At 36.8% G+C, this 21,483-nt stretch overlaps 2 protein-coding genes across 3 annotated transcripts in view; both read left to right on the forward strand.

Moving 5' to 3' along the window:
• LOC133646109 (myelin transcription factor 1-like protein) overlaps nt 1–3,659 on the forward strand; it is an 83,948-nt gene extending 80,289 nt beyond the window's left edge. Inside the window, exon 15 of the mRNA XM_062041130.1 lies at nt 860–3,659. Within this exon, the coding sequence (XP_061897114.1) occupies nt 860–997 (138 nt within the window). The 3' untranslated portion in view covers nt 998–3,659. The remainder of the gene's footprint in view (nt 1–859) is intronic.
• A 10,870-nt stretch (nt 3,660–14,529) lies between these two features.
• LOC133646108 (peroxidasin-like) overlaps nt 14,530–21,483 on the forward strand; it is a 108,825-nt gene continuing 101,871 nt past the window's right edge. For both annotated transcript variants that reach the window (XM_062041128.1, XM_062041129.1), the window contains exon 1: nt 14,530–14,752. In XM_062041128.1, coding sequence (XP_061897112.1) covers nt 14,565–14,752 — 188 coding nt within the window. In that variant the 5' untranslated portion in view covers nt 14,530–14,564. The remainder of the gene's footprint in view (nt 14,753–21,483) is intronic.

A 21,483-nucleotide genomic window follows, 5' to 3' on the forward strand; every position in this document is an offset into this window, starting at 1 on the left:
GATGTCTATATATATACATTTATATCAGATATACAATATATAATAATTACCATGTACAATATTACAGTACATGTGACAGCTGCAGCATAAAATAGAGATACCTGCTTTGGCAGAGACGTAGCATTGAAAAAAATAGAAAAAGTGCCTGAAGTATATTTATTGGCATTGACCTTTGGAGCAAAAAACGACTAACTACATGATTCCTGACCATAAGATAATTCTACTTATCTGCAGGTAGTCTAAATAAAAGTGCTTTCAAATAAGCTTGAAAGAGGCCATACCTTTTATACTTTATATTCTAGTCGACCAATTTTACTGTAACTTAAATGTTGTGTAGAATAGAATAGAATATCTTTATTGTCATTGTGAATTGTACAACGAAATTGCAAGCAAACCCATTAAGTGCAAATTCATAGATGACACATAAAAAAACATAAAAACATTGGTACCAAGATTTTTTTTAAAAGATACAAAAAAATGAAAAAAGATACAAAAAAATAAAAAGATTAAAAAAAAAAAAAAAATGTTGTTGACTAAAACTATGGAATCAATTTAAATGACTTAAAATTATACATTGTCATCAAATGATTATGTCTAAGACTACATTAAAAACTCCTGTCAAAATTAACACTGTTGTATAGGAGATTTTAGATGCAAGGCAATATCATTCCATACTTTTTTTGCTGATATCGAACCATTATCCGAATTCCCCAATATCGGGTTGGGACACCGCTAGTAGTGCCCACTGTAACTACAGACAGTTTTAATGATGTAACAATTAAAGATGTGTTGTTAAATGTACTTGTCTGTTTGCATCTTTCCCTCTAATTGTGTCATGTTGTGTTTTTGGATATCCCAGGAGCCAATCGAACAGAACTTTGATGCCTATGTGACCTCTCTAACGGACATGTACAATGTCCAGGACCAATACCACAGTCCAGAAAACAAAGCCTTGTTGGACAACATCAAGCAGGCGGTCCAAGGGATCCAAGTGTAACTATTTTGGACAAAGGAGCTTCCTGTTTATCCATGCAAAGTGTGGGCGGCGTCTCAGAGTCCACAAGTGAAGGTTTCATCTCCTTGATGCAGAGCAGTTACATATAATGTACAGTGTTATATATTCGGAATTCTTTAAGAAACCCAGAGGTATTATGCTTAGAGAGAGACATTGAGACAACGCCTTTTCTTTTTGGGGTCTTGCTTCAAGGAAGGACATACAAGTGTAAAGCAGCAAAATAGTTTTTGAGGACATTTTGTACGTTTTCATATGAGCTGACATTGCGCCATGTAATGTTTCTAGCTGCTCACATATGCACATTTTAGTGTATATTACTGAACAGTAAGCTGATTCTAACTGAACATGCGTTCTTTTTATTGCTCGACCACAAAGCATTTTAGATGACAAAAACAAAAAGCTGAGCTCGACACGGACACAAAAACATGAGAAGAGGAACTATAACAATGTTTCACCTCAACGGGTGGTTTTAAATTTTCTTTGTTTTCTTCTATGTATTGCTTGTAGAGTTCAAGGGCAAGAACTGGCTTGCAAATTACTTTATTTTTTGACAATGCTTGAAAAATGTTTGTGTTTTCTTTTTAATCTACAAAAAAATGTGTAGCTGAAATGGGGGAATTTTTCATTGGTGCTGAAGATGAGTTTGGAGAGGAAACTGACCGGACGTATGGATGAATGTATGTATGAGCAGTTATATTGTAAACATCATTACACGGAAACCCGATGGTGGAAATCCCGTTATTTAGGAGAGCAAATTAATTCCCATGGGAACAAATCAGTGCGGCGCATGTAAGGTGGCATGCACCTCATCAAAAAATATCAAACTCATTCTCAGGCTATTGAATGCACAACTGGACTGTTCAGGTTGTCTTGAAATAGGTTTGGCCTGTCATCAGAGCAGGACTCATCAGGTCATGTTTAAAGACTAGATAGGACAGCTATAGTTGCTGTCCTCTCTTATCAATTTCCCCTCTCATCCAAGCAGACTTCACCAGTTCATGCCCAAAGACTAGACAGGACAGCTTAGACCACAATCAAGCAAGTTTTAATCAATTCATAATTCATGCTCAAAGACTAGACAGGACAGCTCATACTATATCTTATTATGCTTAAAGACTAGAGGACAGCTCCGAATACAATTATTTTGACTAACTGACGAAGCCTGGGAGGGAAAATGAATAAGAGGGGTGACTAGATATGGTCGCTCTACTCTTCTCCAGGCTAGAAAGACAACTCAGACTAAAGCTGAGCACGTTTTCGGGGTCCATGCTCAAAGATTAACTTGGACAGCTCAGACTAAAGCCTAGCAGGTATAATCAATTCATGCTCAAAGACTAGATGGGTCCTGAACTACAGCTTTCCTATCTAGTTTCCTCTCTTAACCAGTGGCCTTGTGGTTAGAGTGTCTGCCCTGAGATCGGAAGGTTGTGCGTTCAAACCCCGGCCGAGTCATACCAAAGACTGTAAAAATGGGACCCATTACCTCCCTGATTGGCACTCAGCATCAAGGGTTGGAATTGGGGGTTAAATCACCCAAATGATTCCCGGGCGCGGCCACCGCTGCTGCTCACTGCTCCCCTCATCCATCCCCGGATGGGTCAAATGCAGAGGTTAACTTCACCACACCTAGTGTGCGTGTGACTATCAGTGGTACTTTAACTTTATCCAAGCAGGCTGATTCTGTTCATGCCAAAAGGCTAGACTGGACAGCTCAGACTACAGCCAAGCAGATTCAATCAATTCATGCTAAAAGACTAGATAGGACAGCTCATACTAGAGCTATCCTATCTAGTTTCCCCTCTCGTCCTGGCAGGCTTCCTCAGTTCATGCCCAAGGACTAGATAGGGCTGCTAGAGCTGAGCAAGATTCATCCACTTATGCTTGAAGACTAGATAAGACAGCTCTGACTAGTGTTCTTTAGGCATGAACTGATGAAGCATGCTCGGATGAAATGGAAAATGAATGAGAAAGGTGACTAGATAGGGCAGCTCTACTCTCCTCCAGACTAGATAAAACAGCTTAGATCAGTTCATGCTCGCAGACTAGATAGGAGAGCTCAGACTAGAGTTACATGGGCATGAACTGATGAAGCCTGCTCTAATGAGAGGAAACCTGTAGTACAGCTCTAGTCTCTGCTGTCCTATCTAGTTTCCCCTCTCATCCAGACATGCTTCATCAGTTCATGCTTAAAGACTAGATAGGGCAGCTGAGCAGGCTTCATCCATTTATGTTTAAATGCTACTTAGGACAGCTCAGACTACAGCTGAGCAGGTTTAATTAAACTATGCTCAAATATTAAATGTGACTGTTCTTTGGATATAAACTGGTGAAGCCTGCTCAGATGAGAGGGTAAACAAATAAGAGAGCAAGGGAGATTGAACAGCTCAGACTAGAGCTGTCCTATCTAGTTTCCACTTTCAACCGTAAAAACTTCATCAGATCAACCCAAAGACAAGATGGGACAGTTAAGACTATAGTACGGTTCATCCATTTATGTTTAAAGACTAGGACGTGCCCAAAGACAAGACAGGACAGCTCAGACCAGAGTTCTGTGAGCAATATTTGATGGAGCCTGATGAGAGGGGAATCGAATAAAAGGTGAATCAAGATAGAGCTAATAATAAACAATCCTGCTCAGGCAAGAGGGGAAACTGGATAGGGCAGCTCTCGTCCTCTCCAGACTATATAGGACAGCTGAGACTACAGTCTTGACCAGTCCAGTTGTGATGGCTTGAGACGACAATGACCTGAATTATATATATATATATATATATATATATATATATATATATATATATATATATATATATATATATATATATATATATATATATATATATATATATGTATGTATATGTATATATGTATATATAAATGTATATATGTGTGTATATATATATATATATATATATATATATATATATATATATATATATATATATATATATATATATATATATAAATGTATATATGTGTGTGTATATATATATATATATATATATATATATATATATATATATATATATATATATATATATATATATATATATACACTACCGTTCAAAAGTTTGGATAGCCTTCATTTCTAAGAACAAGAATAGACTGTCGAGTTTCAGATGAAAGTTCTCTTTTTCTGGCCATTTTGAGCGTTTAATTGACCCCACAAATGTGATGCTCCAGAAACTCAATCTGCTCAAAGGAAGGTCAGTTTTGTAGCTTCTGTAACGAGCTAAACTGTTTTCAGATGTGTGAACATGATTGCACAAGGGTTTTCTAATCATCAATTAGCCTTCTGAGCCAATGAGCAAACACATTGTACCATTAGAACACTGGAGTGATAGTTGCTGGAAATGGGCCTCTATACACCTATGTAGATATTGCACCAAAAACCAGACATTTGCAGCTAAAATAGTCATTTACCACATTAGCAATGTATAGAGTCTATTTCTGTAAAGTTAAGACTTGTTTAAAGTTATCTTAATTGAAAAGTACAGTGCTTTTCCTTCAAAAATAAGGACATTTCAATGTGACCCCAAACTTTTGAACGGTAGTGTGTATATATATATATATATATATATATATATATATATATATATATATATATATATATATATATATATATATATATATATATATATATATGTGTGTGTGTATATATATATATATATATATATATATATATATATATATATATATATATATATATATATATATATATATATATATATATATGTGTGTATATATATATATATATATATATATATATATATATATATATATATATATATATATATATATATATATATATATATATATACATATATATATATATATATATTCACTCCAACACAAACGTTGTGTAAAGACAATGACAGAGCCTTCCTTGCATATCAAATCTGACCTGTTTGCTGGAATATCGCAGCAATATGAAAAGCTTTTTTTTTTATTGTAGTTACGAGATACAATCTGTAAGGGGAAGGAAAAAAATGTATGCAATTTCTCGTTTATAAGCAAAGCGAGGCAAAACTAATCTTTTTAATACAAAATGTAAAATATTGATTTTTATACAAATCTTTTAATACGAAATGTTTTTAAAAAGCAGAGGAAACCTGATTGAGTTCTGGAAGTGAAAGGAAAGACATTTTTTTTCTGTAAGATTTTGCACAGGGACACCTTCGTTTCCATGTTTTGATGTTCTTACAGAACTAAAAAGCAGTAACCCGAGGGACGAAAAGGAGGCTTTTGTAAAGAGTATTTATAGACAGCGGGACTTACAGGGTCACTGTCCCCACTTATGTGCCAGTCCACTATTTGCACTTGTCCTTGAAGATATTATCCTTACAAACGGCGGCGTGCAATTTTCCAGGTGACCTCTTTGGCACAGAATTGGAGTAACTAACAGTTTGGAGCCACTGTGTGGATTTAGTACCACGGGGGGAAAAAGGAAGAACAGGGAAGAGGATGACTATAATCATAGCAGTCGTACTGTACGCGAGTGTAAAAGCATTGTTCATTTTTGCTATGTTTAGGATGATGAAGTTGTCCCCCAGCAGCACTTTATATCTAATCACTGTACAAAGGAATAAAGTATAGTCAATCAATTCAAGGTTTGAAAGAAAAAAATCAAAACAAGACCTTTTTGGGGTGGTGACACAATCCAGTCAGCAGAATTTGCCTTGTCCGGAGCGAATGCAGCTGAATCTCATCGAATGAACTTTGTCATCCTCTTCCGGGTGACATCATCCATGACTGCATTTTCCCACAGCATCGTGTCTGCAGCTTCTTTGCCAATATAGTGACGCTTCAGTAGAGTAAATAGCTAGTACAAGTTTTTTGGATTCATCCTCATTATCAGTCCAAGTGGGGGAAAAAGGGGGATTAGTAAAGCACAAACTGCTCTTCTGACATAAGGACATCTGAAAAAGTGAACACAAAAAAAAGATGGTTACAATTTTTCATTTTGAGGAAAATATTGTGGAGATCATCCAAGTTTATTTACACCGTTTCATTTGGAAAGGTTCACAAAGACTGGATTTTGTACAAACTATCGTGCTCTCTGTGGAACTGAAGTTTGATTTATTTTTGTACGACACAGCATGGATTTGTTGACATTTTAATTTTGCTATAAATGTGTGAGATCACAAGTTGCGGTGATATTTTCATTTATAAATTGTGAACTTTGTACAATTTTTTGTCATGCTGGATGTTGACACATCTTATCTCTGAATAAAGAAGAAATGTGTTGCCAGAGGCCTGTAAATTGCGGCATGTTGTTGTTGTTCTTTTTTGGCGCAACGCCTTAAAGGGCGTCCAGTGCGAGACCCTGCTTTGGTTTCGGTGTAACCCGTTTCATGTGCATCCACGCACCCATCTGACATACATACTATATACTGACCTGATCAGCAATTTAGCACCCAGCACGAATATGAATCTTTATCCCACCTTCTATAAGGCCACGGCCCATTTTGGGGCCGTGAATGCCCCCTGCTTTTTAGCTGTGGTCCGCAGCGGTACTCAGTTGTAATACACTTTTATATCACATATGGCAGTAATGGCAACCGAAGATGTCTGGAGCTAAAGTCATAGGCAGAAGCTGTATTTTTATTTGCAATTGTATTGACAGTTTAGTTGAGAAACATATTCATTAATAATTTAGTTTACTTATTTCAGCACAACATAATTGCATGTGAATTCATTTTCCGTTGGTTATTTATGAGTCCCTTTTTATGCCATATATTTGGTTATAATGTATTTTCCTAATCAGCCTGACCTACAGTAAGCCTAGGGCAGGGATCTGCAACCCGCGGCTCTTTGACGCCTCTGACCTGCAGGTTTGACACAAAATTTCGGTAACACTTTAGTATGGGGAACACATTCACCATTAATTAGTTGCTTATTAACATGCTAATTAGTAACATATTGGCTCCTAATTGGTCATTATTAAGTACTTATTAATGCCTTATTCTGCATGGCCTTATTATACAACCAGTAAGCCATTAACTAAGAGTCTTCCCTCAATAACCTCAGAATTATTGCTTATTAGTAACCCTAACCCCAACCCTTATATGTTCCCCTATTGTCCAAATAACTCTAAATTAAGTTTTTGTTACTTTAATAAGCAGCTAATTAATAGTGAATATGTTCCCCATACTAAAGTGTTACCAAAATGTCCACTAAATAATGGCTATTTAATTGTAATTGATTCTATTTTATTTAGTTAGTTTATTTTAATGTTACAGTTGTTATTTTGGAGAGTTCTGTGATCTTGTAATTTAAAAATAAAACGTAATTTAATATTTTGTTGATCGAAATGTATGTCACACCCCCTATGTGTCATCTTTTGTTGCCAAGCAAATGTTGAAAGTCATCCTTCACTAAATGAACCACAGCTCTATCCAGTGTCAGCAGCACTCGTGCATCCCTAGACCATGGCATTACTAGCCGCATCCTTAACTGAAGACTAACACAATTATCTTTCGACTCACTTGTGTTGTCATATATTCACACAATATTGATTGTATGTCCATCTATACATCTATACTGCTGTACACTGACTACTCTTAAGTACATCAAAGTGTACTTTCTATAGCAACAAGATATACTCAAATGTAAGAGTACTGTACTTACTTTTGTGACATACTACGCATACACGTAGGAGGTCCACTTGTTGTAGGAAGAGTTAATGAGGCCCCAAATGCCCCCTGCCGTGTGTGTGTGTGTGTGTGTGTGTGTGTGTGTGTGTGTGTGTGTGTGTGTGTGTGTGTGTGTGTGTGTGTGTGTGTGTGTGTGTGTGTGTGTGTGTGTGTGTGTGTGTGTGTGTGTGTGTGTGTGAGTGTGTGTGTGTGTGTGTGTGTGTGTGTGTGTGTGTGTGTGTCAACATCCGGTTAGCTAGCAATTGATGGAAAATACAACATTTAATGCTTCATGTACAGATTCATTTGCCTTCACTGTTGACGAGGTTGGTTCGAGTGTGTGCTTAATATGTGGGGAGAAAATAGCAAACAACAACAAAATCAAATGTTGAAAACATTTCCAGAACAAACACACAGCATTTGCGAAAAAATACCAGCTGGAGATGTCCGAAAAATAGCAGTTTTGGAACCGCTGAGGAAAGCTGATCAGGGCAAATAAACTTGGTGAGTCGTTTTCTGTCTAGTGTTTGATTTCATAAATGCTATTTCATAAGTGTAGTGAAACTCTAAATGGCGTTATTGTCAATGTAGGGATCAAACAGAGTTTGCGGCTCTCTGTGACATTTATTTGGTGGGAAATGTATGGAAGTAGAATTGTCTCACATCAACTTATATATATATATATCAATATGATATTAATACAAATGCATATATTAATAAATATAAAAATACAAATACTAATGTGATATACAAATAAATCAATAATTTGTATTAATAAACGTGTATTTGTAAATATATTTTTGAGATTTGAATATAAATATGCTTGATTTTGTATTTGTATTTGTATTGAATTTGCCTATGTGAATCGCTTTTTCGCTTTAGTGTCGATGAGACATTCCTACCACAAACCAAATGCACAAATAAATGTGACCTACAACCAGCAGTGGGCACTGCAGCAAAAGCGGTCTGGGTCACAGACGTGGTCAGACACTGGCGAGCCAATCAGAGGCACACTAGGGAGGGTCATATTACGACATGACTTTTGGGATTATTTGACTGACACACATTGCACTGATAAGAGATCAGTATCTACATCGAGACAAGGTCATTAAACGGCATTGATTCTGTAGTGGATTGTCCAAAGCTTAAACAGCAACAAAAGTGAATTTAGTACAACAAGTTTATTTACTCATAGTCAAAAGTGCATAAGTTGGATTGTTTTGTCCCTGCAAACAAACAGACGACCTCTGGAGGACACACAAAAAAGCAATCTCTCTCGAGTCCTGGTCTCCTGGCCATTTTTATCTGTTTCTTCGTGCGTCAGTCTGTTTTCCTTGTGCGTCACGGTTTTGTGGTTTTCGACATGTTTGTTTTGCAACATCCTTGAATCCCTTAATCATACTTAGACAATCAAAACATTCTGTAGACAGGTTGGCACGACTTCATATTCAACTTTGTCCCTCACCCGGTCCATTCAATGGCACAGAATAGAAGAGAAATCAAATGAGCGTACATTTTTGACAGACATGAAATATAGTTCAAAGGTCAGAAATTCTACTACAATACAGTAAAAAAAAAGCAGCTAGCACTGTCTTTCAGATTAACTGGATAAATTAGCATTAGCTAATACAACCCTAACGTTAGCTAGCTCAGGCCCGTTGTGCGTTCTCTCTCTAAAGACGTGGATTGTTTTTGTGCAGAGAACTCTGGCCATTTTGCATATAATGCATATAATGCTCTGTGACCCAGACCGCTCTGGCTGCAGTGCCGTCTGCTGGTTGTTCAGGGGAGTGTGTAGGTCACATTTATTTGTGCATCTGGTTTGTGGTAGGAATGTCTCATCAACACAAAAGCAAAAAGGCGATCCACATATGCAAATTCAATACAAATACAAAATCAAGCATATTTATATTACAATCTCAAAAATAAAATTATAAATACACGTTTATTTATACAAATTCTTATTTTATTTGTATGTCCCATTTTTATATTTATAAATTTCATTTGTATATATTTTCAAATGTCCAAAATATATTTAAAAATATTTGTTTACTTATAAAAGTTACTTATTTATTTGTATATAACATTTGTATTTGTATTTGTATATTTATTAATATATGCATATGTATTAATATCATATAGATATACATAAGTTGATGTGAGAGAATACTACTTCCATAGAAATGGGCTCAATGGCTCTTTGTATGGTGAAGGTTTGGCCCACCCCTGGTCTAGGGTTTGTGTGTCAGATAAATAATCATCTTTGTGATCAACACATGCTTTCATAGAATTTCATAAGGTTTTAAACTGTAAGTAGGTTAGATATATTTATTGAATACGATTAAATACTCACTGTTATCATTTGAGCGGAAAATGTATTGGAAAAGTTGGGCCCCGAGGTCAAAAAGGTTAAGAACCCCTGCACCAGAGAATGCCACCATGAGCTTTTGCATTTTCACTGATTGTCATGAGTCATCACTTTTAAATGTATTATCTGCAAGGATTCAGAATATTATTCTGCTCTCATGTTGACTATGGAAATGGTGATTACAGCATCACACCTATCAAGCATCCAGTCAAATGTCAGCCTTGGAAAAAACAACAACTTCACAGCCCAAATGGATTATATTTAGGTGGTTTTGATGATATGATGTGATGTAATAATCAGGATTTATTCAGATTTGGTCTTCATTAGATTACTCAGCACAATTCCTGGAGAAATTTGATGATTTTGTTCACAAACAGGTTTACCAGCAGATGTCAGCAAACTCAAGGTGGTTATAGTTTTCTTTCTATTATATCTCAGCAACTATCATTTAACAGTACACAGGATGTTATGCAAATGAGGATTGCAATACCCAATAGCTTAGTAGAATTGTCTTCTTTAGTTTGTTATTGATACATCATTATGTCTGAAAATATTGATATCGGTGATTAATTATAAACTTTCAGATGATACACTGGTGACGCAGCATCAGGACCAACCAGTGCAGTATCTTTTGATCAAGGATGAGACTATATAAGAATCAAACTTACAACATTTCCATTGACAGACAAGCTCTAAATATATTGTACTGGTAATACCAATTAAGGGTGCAATGCAGTAAAGTATGCACAGTATTTCAATGACAACAATGCTTTAACTGCTGTAACTGATAGCTCAGTTACAGCTCTTTTTATTACCAAATATGTGTTATATGTGTTTTATGTTGCACGACTGCACCAAGAAAAATTCCTAGTTTGGGAACTCGTTCTCAAACAATGGCAATAAAACTATTCTGATTCTGATTCTGATTCTGATTAATGATGTAGTTTGCAAAGGACATGTACATTCAAATATTTGTTTTACTGAAATGCATGCTACAAAGAGCAGGATATTAGACATTGTACAGTAACACTGATGCCTGCATGAGTAACAAAGGGAAGTACATGAGTAACAAAGGGAAGTACAGTAAACATGTTTATTTGTGTTGCAATGAATACAACAGGGTTTGGCAGCAGCATACGTTCACAGATGTTTCCTGCTCTTTATTGAGATCAGAGCAGTACTGTTGCTTCCAATAAAAGGCGTCGGGAAAACAGGGTGGACAAATAAACAATGTAAATGTCATCACAAAGCAGACATTATGCACAATAAGAGGAGACATAAAAGTTAGGAGAAAAAACATGAAAAAGCAAAACAAGTATGTTGAGAAATACAAATGTGTTTTTTTTGTGATTTTTTTAATGTCACTTGCAAGAAAGATCTTCATGAATTGACGTACAAGGGGGATACTTATTTAGGATTTTTAATTAGTTTCTTCCTTTTTTTTATATTTAACAATATATATATATATATAATTATAAAAAGACAAAATATGCTGATTTTTTTAATTCAATCATATTTTTTTGAATGATTATACAATTTATTACACAAATGTTTCTGAACTCTTTTCCCTGAGGTTGAGGTCGGAGCGTTGTCATAGGCCATTCTAGGCTCAATGATAGCTTGTTTTATTTACTCCAACACCAGTTTTGAAGTGTTTGGGTCGTTGGGCTTTGCGATCTCTCCTCGCTAGTTGCATATGATAGCCTTCACCTTTTAGAAAGTTAATCAGTAGAAAGACTACTAAATAATCTGTGTCTCAATAAATCAGAATACTGTACTGTGCAAAAGTTATGTGATTTTAGGAGTTCAGTTCAGACTACAATGCAGTTCATTTTCTGATTTGAGAAAAATAACTAAAAACTGTTGTTTACAGTATTGGACTTTTTACAATTTTCATGAGATACTTATTTTTATTTTTTTTAATTTCTATATACTCATTGAATTAAAAAAAAAAAAGGAAATACATTCTTAAAAACATTTTGCTCTCTGAATATATATAATATAATAGTTTCACTTTTTGAATTAACCCTCAGGAGTCTTTTTTGTCCTTTCAGTACATTTTTGCTGTATTTTTGGTCATTATTTATGTTGTTACCTACAGTAACTTACTTCATTATACATAACTTTTTACTGAGAGCTTTTTTCATATCAAATTTTAAAACGTCAATATCCGATTCTTTCACAGGTGTGCGATGCATTGGCAGTTATTCAACAATACCCCACAGCCAAATAGGACATACAAGTCCTTTATTTTTTAAAGAAAACATGTTGGATATTTTTTTTTTTTTTTTTTACTTTTGTTTGCTCACATACCCCAAACAGCTTCAGCCCTAAAACTAAAATACCAAATATGTCATGTTTTTTTAAAAATTTATTTTAACCCTTTGAACGCACTCTGATGAAATGATGTCACAGTTTTTAATTAGCAGAAATTTGCATTATTTGACTAATTTAAACATTATTTGACCAAAAGGCCTTCTAAAGGATTAAAAACAGCATTACATTTTTAGGACTGATGTATTTTGAAAAATAATGTTTCTACACCCTTAAAAAAACTTAAGGATCCATCCATCCATCCATCCATCCATCTTCTTCCGCTTATCTGAGGTCGGGTCGCGGGGGCAGAAGCCTAAGCAGGGAAGGCCAGACTTTCCTCTCCCCAGCCACTTCATCCAGCTCTTCCCGGGGGATCCCTAGGCGGATTTTTTTAAGGATTTTAATCATTATTTATTTGATATTTGAAATGTCCTCAAACGTTTAAACTACTGAAACACTAAATTGGCCCTAGTGTGTGAATGTGAGTGTGAATGTTGTCTGTCTATCTGTGTTGGCCCTGTGATGAGGTGGCGACTTGTCCATGGTGTACCCCGCCTTCAGCCCGAGTGCAGCTGGGATAGGCTCCAGCACCCCCTGCAACCCCGAAAGGTCTAAGGCAGGGGTGTCCAAACTTTTTCTACTGAGGGCCGCAGACTAAAAAAATCAAAGCATGTGGGGGCCATTTTGATATTTTTTCCTTTTTTAAAACCAATACAATATATAGGTTTTTTTTTTAACCTTTGTGGCTTTTCTCAAGTTTGGTCCCCGGTACCCGGGAGGGTTTCAGTCATAAAAATGTAAGAAATAAGTAATATTTTTTTAATTTTATTTTATTTCTATTCAACGCTTAAATCTCGAGATCATCCTCTGGTCTGTCTGTCGTTATAAAGTTTTTAAAAATGTTGTTCTTATGTTTAAGCCCTTTTATGTCAAAACCCTTATTTATATGGCAAACACACAAACTATGCAACATTTTCCCCCAAAACATTTCAAAGTGGAATATTTGATGTGAAGTAATTGGAGCCTTAAATAGGTCAATAATTCATAACAATAAAAAAAGAAAAAGAGTAAAAATAAGCCAAATTTATATTTATATTTTTTACTTTTAACGCTTAAGTCTGTAGATCTGTTGATTGTAAGATTTTATTATTTTTTTCATATTTTTTTGTTTGTTTGATGCCCTTTTTGTGAAAGAAAACTTTTTGTCGCACAAAATATGCAATATTTCCCCCCCAAAATTTTCAAAGTGGAATTGTTCATGTGAAGTAATTGGAGCCTTCAATAGGTCAATAACAGTCCGCATGGCAGCTTTGTGTTATTAGTGTCAACATTGCAACTTTTTACTTGTTACATTTCAACTGTTTACTCTTTTATTACACATTTTTATGTTTTTATTTTTGATTATAGTATTTTCTGAATGTGCCGGGGGCCGTTAACAAATTAGCTCGGGGCCACAAATGGCCCTCGGGCCGCACTTTGGACACCACTGGTGTAAGGCGCCAGACTCAAGGTCACACCTTCCCTGCTTGGGAATTCTGGTCTCTGGTTGGAGGCGTGGGTTCAAATCCCACTTCTGACATTGATCTCTTTACCATGAATTGATTAACATGGACCCCGACTTAAACACGTTGGAAAAACTTATTGGGGTGTTACCATTTAGTGGTCAATTGTACGGAATATGTACAAGCGGTAGAAAATGGATGCCATCCATCCATTTCTACCGCTTATCCCTTTCGGGATCGCGGGGGGTGCTGGAGCCTATCTCAGCTGCAATCGGGCGGAAGGTGGTGTACACCCTGGACAAGTCGTAGAAAATGGATGGATGGATGGAAATAGATCAACGCTTCAAATATGTTCTAATTGAGAATTGACAACAGAATAACTTTTTTAATTGAACAAAAGGGGATGTCATAATTGAGCTAGTCAGATCTGCCTAGCAACAAGTGACCAACCAGAAAAAAGAATACATTTCCCTGCAAACTCGAACTTGATCGGTTTTTTTTTTTTTTTTATTATTCTATTTAATTTGTGAAGTTTTTATTAAAAAAACAAAAACAAAAAACAGGATGTGAGGTCTCGTCCCTCCTACATACCAGAGTGGTTTTTTAACTAAAAAAAACCCCCAGCGATCGACGAGACCTCGCGCGTGCACGCGTCGGCGCGAGCGCGGCTCGCTGGCTGGCTGTGCTGTTGCTCGCCGCGCTCGTGCCCGCTGCTCGCCTCACTGCTAGCAATGGCGCTGCGGGCTGCCCAGCTCCTCTCCCCTCGTCTCCTCCTCGTCTCGGCTTGCCTTTTGCTCGCCAGCGGACCACATTCGGCTCTCTCTTGTCCGAGTCGGTGTTTGTGTTTCCGAACCACCGTGCGATGTATGCATCTGAACCTGGAAACGGTACCGGCTATCTCTCCTCAGACCACCATTCTGTAAGTCGCCTCCTCTTTGTGGTTCTTTTCACTCTAACGGGAAGTTTTGGGAACTTTTTGTTCCACATTTCCACTCTTTGGTCAACTCGTATAGCTCCTTAGTGTTTATCCTTTGACCCTCTCGGCCACTAAATCACACTGAAAAGCAAACAAAGAGCTTTTTGTGGGCTCTTTTACAACATGTGCCAGGAAGTTTCCAGCAACACCTGCCTAGCTTAGCAGTTGGCCCGAGAGGTCAGGATGGTCTTTTAGGGTCACACAGCTGCTGGGTGTGCAAGCGTCACGTCCTTAGTGGGTCCCTGCATCAAGACTCAAGCCTAGGGAGACCACTTTAAATACAACTGGAGGATTGTGCATTGAACGCATTGTTTCTGCTTACCTGTTGCTTTTTGTTGTCCTCTGTGCTTGACATTATCTCCCTGATGATGACAAGAAGTAGCAGACACTTGTAAATGTCTCATGAATGTTTAATATTGGGGGTTGCCGACCCGTTGATCGCAATTGACCGCTCCATCTTTGCAATAGATCCAGAAAACATTAGGAAAATCCAATTGTTAGCTACCTCTCTTTGTTTATAATGTATATTTTCTGCTGGATCCACTCTCTATTTTATGCTGCAGCTGTTACATATACTGTAATATTGTACATGGTAATTGTTATATATTGTATATATTATATAAAAATATAATATAATATATCAGTATACCGTATTTCCTTGAATAGCCGCCGGGGTGCTAATTAATTTAAAACCTCTTCTCACTCCTGCGCTTACCAAAGGCATGCGGGATAGGCAAGCATGCGCAAATTATTTTAAAACCTCTTCTCACTCCGGCGCTTACCAAAAGGCGTGGGGTAAATTTAGGCCTGCGCTTATAAATTTGAGTGATGTAAGGATACCATCATGAAAAGCACATTTAATAAAAAAAACATTATTATGGTCTTACCTTTACTTATAAATGAGTCCATGCGCAGCTGCTTCTGATCAAAATCATCGATACCTTGTTTATAGAAGTCTTCCTTTCTTCAGTTTTAAAAGTCTCTCTGTCTCGATGGAGATGTTCCTTTAATTATTACCTCCTGCTTCGATTGAAAGTCCAGTTTAGAAAACGGTTTTATTTTAGATATGTAATCCTCCATGTTAAAAGTGCAAGCAAACAATCGCTGTCACTCTTGCTGCTTGTTGTCTTCTTCTGCAGCACCGGTCTTCTGCAGTACCGGTAGTCGCAAGAAGGATCACTAGCGCCCTCTACCACCAGGAGGTGGGAGTCATTTAATGACTCATATTTGACACACGCAGCTACGGTATATTAATAAAACATAGCTGCTTACTGTTCTTTTTAGCATATTCAATAGCTTGGACCTTAAATCCTACTGAATAGCTCTTAATCTTCTTCCCTTTATGCGATTTCAAATGATTGAAATCAGCCTCCTCCATTTTGAAAATGATGACAGGGGAAGTGTCACTCGTGACGTGACGAGTTTGACCCGGCAGAAGTTCTAGGCATATGCTAATTATTTTGCGAAACGAGTTTGACCCGGCGAAAATTCTAGACATGCGCTAATAAAAATAATATTTTGCGAAACGAGTTTGACCCGGCGTTGATCCTGAGCCGGCGGTAATGCCAAGCATGCGCTAATTATTTTGCGAAACGAGTTTGATCCGGCAGTAATTCTAGGCATGCGCATACTATATTCCCGGCGGCAATTCAAGGAAATACAGTATATCATATACTGTATATATAATATGTAACTATTACATATATGCATTGGCGCCGATCTACATTTCTGCCAGTGGGTGCTCGATGTGAGTGTATTAAAAAAAAAGTTAATATCCCATATGATTTGTGGCTTTATTATTTTGTAAAACGGACCAAACTCGCCACAAAATTAACTACAACAAGATTGATTTTTCAAGAATTATTTTAAAGATTGAAAGTTGCCATCAATCCCACGTGGGTGCTCTGCATTGTCACCCACGGGATCGGCGCCTATGCATATATGTTATATTTTATATCGCTACTACGGTACATTTTTAGTCTACTTTATACCTGCATTATTATTTCCATCCTTGCACTTTCCATCCTTTGTAACTGAGCTACTGTGTGGAACATTTCCCTTGTGGATCATTAAAGTTTGTCTAAGTCTAAGGCCCCGTTTACAACAATGCCACCGTTTAAGACCCCCAACCCCCTCCGTCCGCGCAACGCAACCTAGTACGCATGCACTTTGTCTGTACAGACGCTTGTGGAAATCACACATGAATATCTTAAGAGAAAGCAATTGCAGCTATTTCAGATACAACACTTCTCGACGGCAAGAGAACTTTCGAATGTCCGGGTCAGCTGTGATTCTAAATAGCTGCAATCGCTTTCTCTTAAGTTATCCATGTGTGATTTCCACAAGCGTCTGTACAGACAGAAGGAGAAACACGGCATGTCTGGATGACTCGCCTTCATATTTCCAGTGGTTAGCTCCGAGTTACAAAACCGCTTTATTATGAAGCTGGCTGTGGCGGGTTCTTTCTGACGTCACTTCCTCTCCGAAACTCAGTTTGTAAACGATCAATGAGTCCATACAAAGCTAAGAGTCGGAGATTCAAGAAATACACGGCGCACTTACCCGTGTAAAAATTTGTCCGACGAGGGGGACCTTAAACCATGGTTTAGTGTGGCTGAAACGGGGCTTAGGCTAAATAATTATCCGTTTAAAGGGTTATCCGGCTTAGTGTAGACATAGCCTAAGTCTAAGTCTAAATGCATCATCACTAGGGTTTAAAGGGGAACTGCATTTTTTTGGAAGTTTGCCTATTTTTCACAATCCTTATAAGAGACAAGAAAACAACATTTTTTTCTTCTTTTTTTTTTAATACATTTTAACTTGTAATAATTGGCTCGCTCTCGGTGGCTAGCAATGCAGCTAACGGAAACAGTCCATTCTGCCTCTAAATCACTTTGAAATTAATCTTAAACCTGTATAATAACCATGCTGTTGCGACATTGTTATTGCAAGAGTGAACACTGAGGAACTGTTACTGCTAGCGTAGTAATACATCGCCTTACTACTGCATTAGCCATAAAATAGCTACGGCAAAAGGTAAGCTATCTACTAAGTCAAAAGTTGAATGGCTTTTGAGTTTGTAATACACAACACAGTGTGATAGTACACCAATCTATACTGACCAAAAACATGAATAATCATGTTACAGTATCTGCAAAGTATTATTTAATGTTTTATTTGTACACAGCTAGCTCAACAGGTTAATGTAGTTGTATGGTGATGTGCTGCATGTATCATTAACAATAATATAGTGACTCACTCGATGGACATATGTCCGTTTGGTCCAGCGCTGGCCGCCGGGGATGTTTCCAGTTGATTTGGGTAAGCAATCCAATTATTTCGGCATAGTTTGGCTCTAAGTTCCACAATCACAGCTTGACCAAGTCACGCCGACCCTACTTTCTCGACTTCTGTCTGCTCCAACATTTCAGCCTCTGTTCGTGCTCGCCTCTATAACAATAGTAGTTTATCCTCTGCATAATAAGTTTCAAAAAGATAAGGTTGTGAATCCTCATTTGTCCAAAAAAATTGCCATATTTGCTGTCTATTAAAAAGTCTGCCATGTTTACAACACACTGGTCTTTCTTTCCGGAAGTTGGAACACACATTTGTTGCTGGAAGACGGAAGTTCGCTGCTATGGAAACGGAAATAAATTAAGTTAAAGTACCAATGATTGTCACACACACACGTGGTGTGGCGAAATCATTCTCTGCATTTGTATTGCTTAAAATGACCAAAATACGGTAAATATTGTACATATTACATATTGTTATGAACGTGTATGTTATTACATTATATACAGTATTTACTTGCAGCATGTATATCAAACGTTGATGGAGGGTTTTGAAGTTGTTTCAGAGGGCTTTGAAGGCTACAACGGTGACTCCCGTTAGCCGCATCTTCCAAGCATTTTTTATGATTTTTAAAATCCCCCCTAAAAAGACATGTGTGTTCTTGTCTCTCATAATTATTGTGAACGATAGGGACATTTTGCTTATAAGTCACAATCCTTATGAGAGTCAAAAACACATGTCTTTCTATTTTTAATGCATTTTAACTCGTAAATAAACATAGAAGAAAAGTCTGCTTACAATGGAGTCTATGGGAGTCATAAAGTCATTACATCATTGCGTCTATTCCGACCACAAAACCCATTGACTCCATTGTAAGCGGACTCTTGCTCACATTTACTAGATAGAGTGCATGAAAAAAGAAAATGTGCGCTTGTTTTGCATAAGGATTGTAAATAATGGGCAAAATTTAAAGTTTCCCTTTAAGTTACATTATCACTGAAAGGACTAGGCAAAACATGTTACACACCATCAGCATTCTAATAGCTAAGCTAACTGCTAAACTAGTTTGAAACAACACCAAGAAATAAGTGTAGCTCACTTATAGATGAGTGTATCGGAATTGGCAGCATAAAACCCTGATCCCTAATAGGGCTTTCAAAATATTTTAAACACAATTTATCACATTTTGTCTGTGGTTAAGTCGTAATTAATCTTGATTAATTGCAGGTAGTAGTTTTTTGTCTTTATAAGTGTACATTTGACGAATATTCAAAGTGTTTAATGCTATTGACATTTTTTCACATTGGCGTTTGATTATCTTCAAAACCAAACAGGACATACAAATCCTTAAGTTTTTGAAGGGCATAAACACATTTTGGATTTTTTTTTTTTTGTTTTACTTTTTTGGGGTCAAATTTCTCAAACATCAGCCCTAAAAACTACAGTGTTTTTTTTTTTTTCAAATCTACCAATTTAAAATCCTGTTGATCAGTTAATGTCACAGGTTCAAATTAATAAAGTAACTAAACGTTTGGCAAATGTATGCTAATTGAAAACTTAAATAATTTTTTGATCAAAAGGCCTTCAAAGGGTTAAAATAAAATCATACATTACATGTTTGGTATTTTCATTTAGGGTTGAAGTGGTTAAAAGGTCTAGGCAAAAAAGAAAAATGAATCCAAAATATTTTCATGCCCTTAGAATGACTTGTCCTGCGTGACTTCAGGGTATTGTGGAATAACTGCCAATGTACACCATTTTCAAATTTAACAAGAATAAAATCTGCTAAGAAAAAAATCTGCCATAATTGAGAAACACAGCAAATGTATGGCTAAGATACAGCTAAATATTATTGAAATGACAAAACAGTTAGCATCGGTCACATGAGAGTTAAAGAGCTCAACACAAAACGGCCTTAAACACTTTTCCTGACAATAAATTCCCTGGCAAAATGTGTATCCCCAGCTGCTGCAGTGCTTGAATTCAGCGGGGTGGAGCTACACTTCCATGTTTACACACCAGCTTTACGCATTAATAACACAACATGTAGATTGTTACGATCATGCTTTGATTGCCAAATATGTTTGTTAATAATTCCTGTGATATTTCTACCTAAATAGATACTTCTGATATTCTGTACAGTACGTGTTATACAAGTTAATGGTATTCTTATTGCTTTATAACACTGTCTTAACCTTCTCTATTTTGTAATAAAGTGTGATATTTCTAGGCATTCAGCCTGCTAAACACTCTGTAATTAAGGACTATCAACCAGGACATCCTGTATTTTCCTACGCTACGGGACGGGCCGAGGATCACACAGGACGTGCACACATTAATCGTGCATCCACAGGAAGTAAATGTTCGTTAACTCGTTATTATCTCTTTGACAGCCCTAATCATCACTTTAGTGCCCTTCCCCCTCTGGAAAGCGACCAACAGAGCTGTCAACGTACACACATTTTAACTCTAGAATACACTTGTATGTTTCGCGGCTCTTCGGGTATGCATTTTGCCGTTTTTAGTTTCGATTTCAGTCTGTGAAACTTGGATAATACTCCTGAGTAGTAGGTTCAATGTGCACAACTGATTATCTCAGTTTCAGTAATGTGTGTATACAAGTTTAGATTGGGGTTTGTTGTTTCTTAACGGGGAAAGACGGTAATGTCGCTTGCTTTCATGTGAGCATTTAAACTAGCTACTGTAGCTGGCGCCAGTCAGTCCATGAGTTGATCAAAGTGCAGTTATCAGTCACAGTTTTTCGATCATTTTAATTTAAAACGGTAATACTAACTGTCGGTAGGTCTGGACAGGTAGTCAATTAATAGAACAATAAATGAAAATGATGTTGATAACTTTTCTATGTCTGTGTGTGTTAGCCTCAATGTATATTTTGAAGTAAAATAGATTAAATAAAGATTTTTCTACTTGCCATAACTTTTGATCTTTATACTTGACGATGGTCGTAGTGGTCAAGCGGTTTGGACCTGGCAGGCAGCCAACGTTGATCAACATTTCTCCCCTTTCTGAATTTTATACTCCTTTGAAGAACATTAGTTTGGATCATTGATTCTCAAACTGTGGTACGTGTACCACTAGTGGTACTCTGTTCCATCTAGTGGTACGCCAAGTAATCACTTTATGAAATATTCAAACACAGTGTTATTGTTCAAACTGTGTGTAATGTTAAAGTGGCCAAAATATTAAATATTCTTGTTAGATAAAACCTCTGCCTTGTCTTTAATGAATATTTATGCCAACTATGCTAATGTATTTTAAAGTTGGTCAATATAGTGGTGCTTGGAGAGCTAAGTTTTTTCTGAGTTGTTACTTGGTGAAAAAAGTTTGAGAACCACTGGTTTAAATTGTACCTTCAGTGA

Source organism: Entelurus aequoreus, linkage group LG03 (assembly GCF_033978785.1).
Source record: "Entelurus aequoreus isolate RoL-2023_Sb linkage group LG03, RoL_Eaeq_v1.1, whole genome shotgun sequence".
Taxonomy (NCBI): Eukaryota; Metazoa; Chordata; class Actinopteri; order Syngnathiformes; family Syngnathidae; genus Entelurus; species Entelurus aequoreus.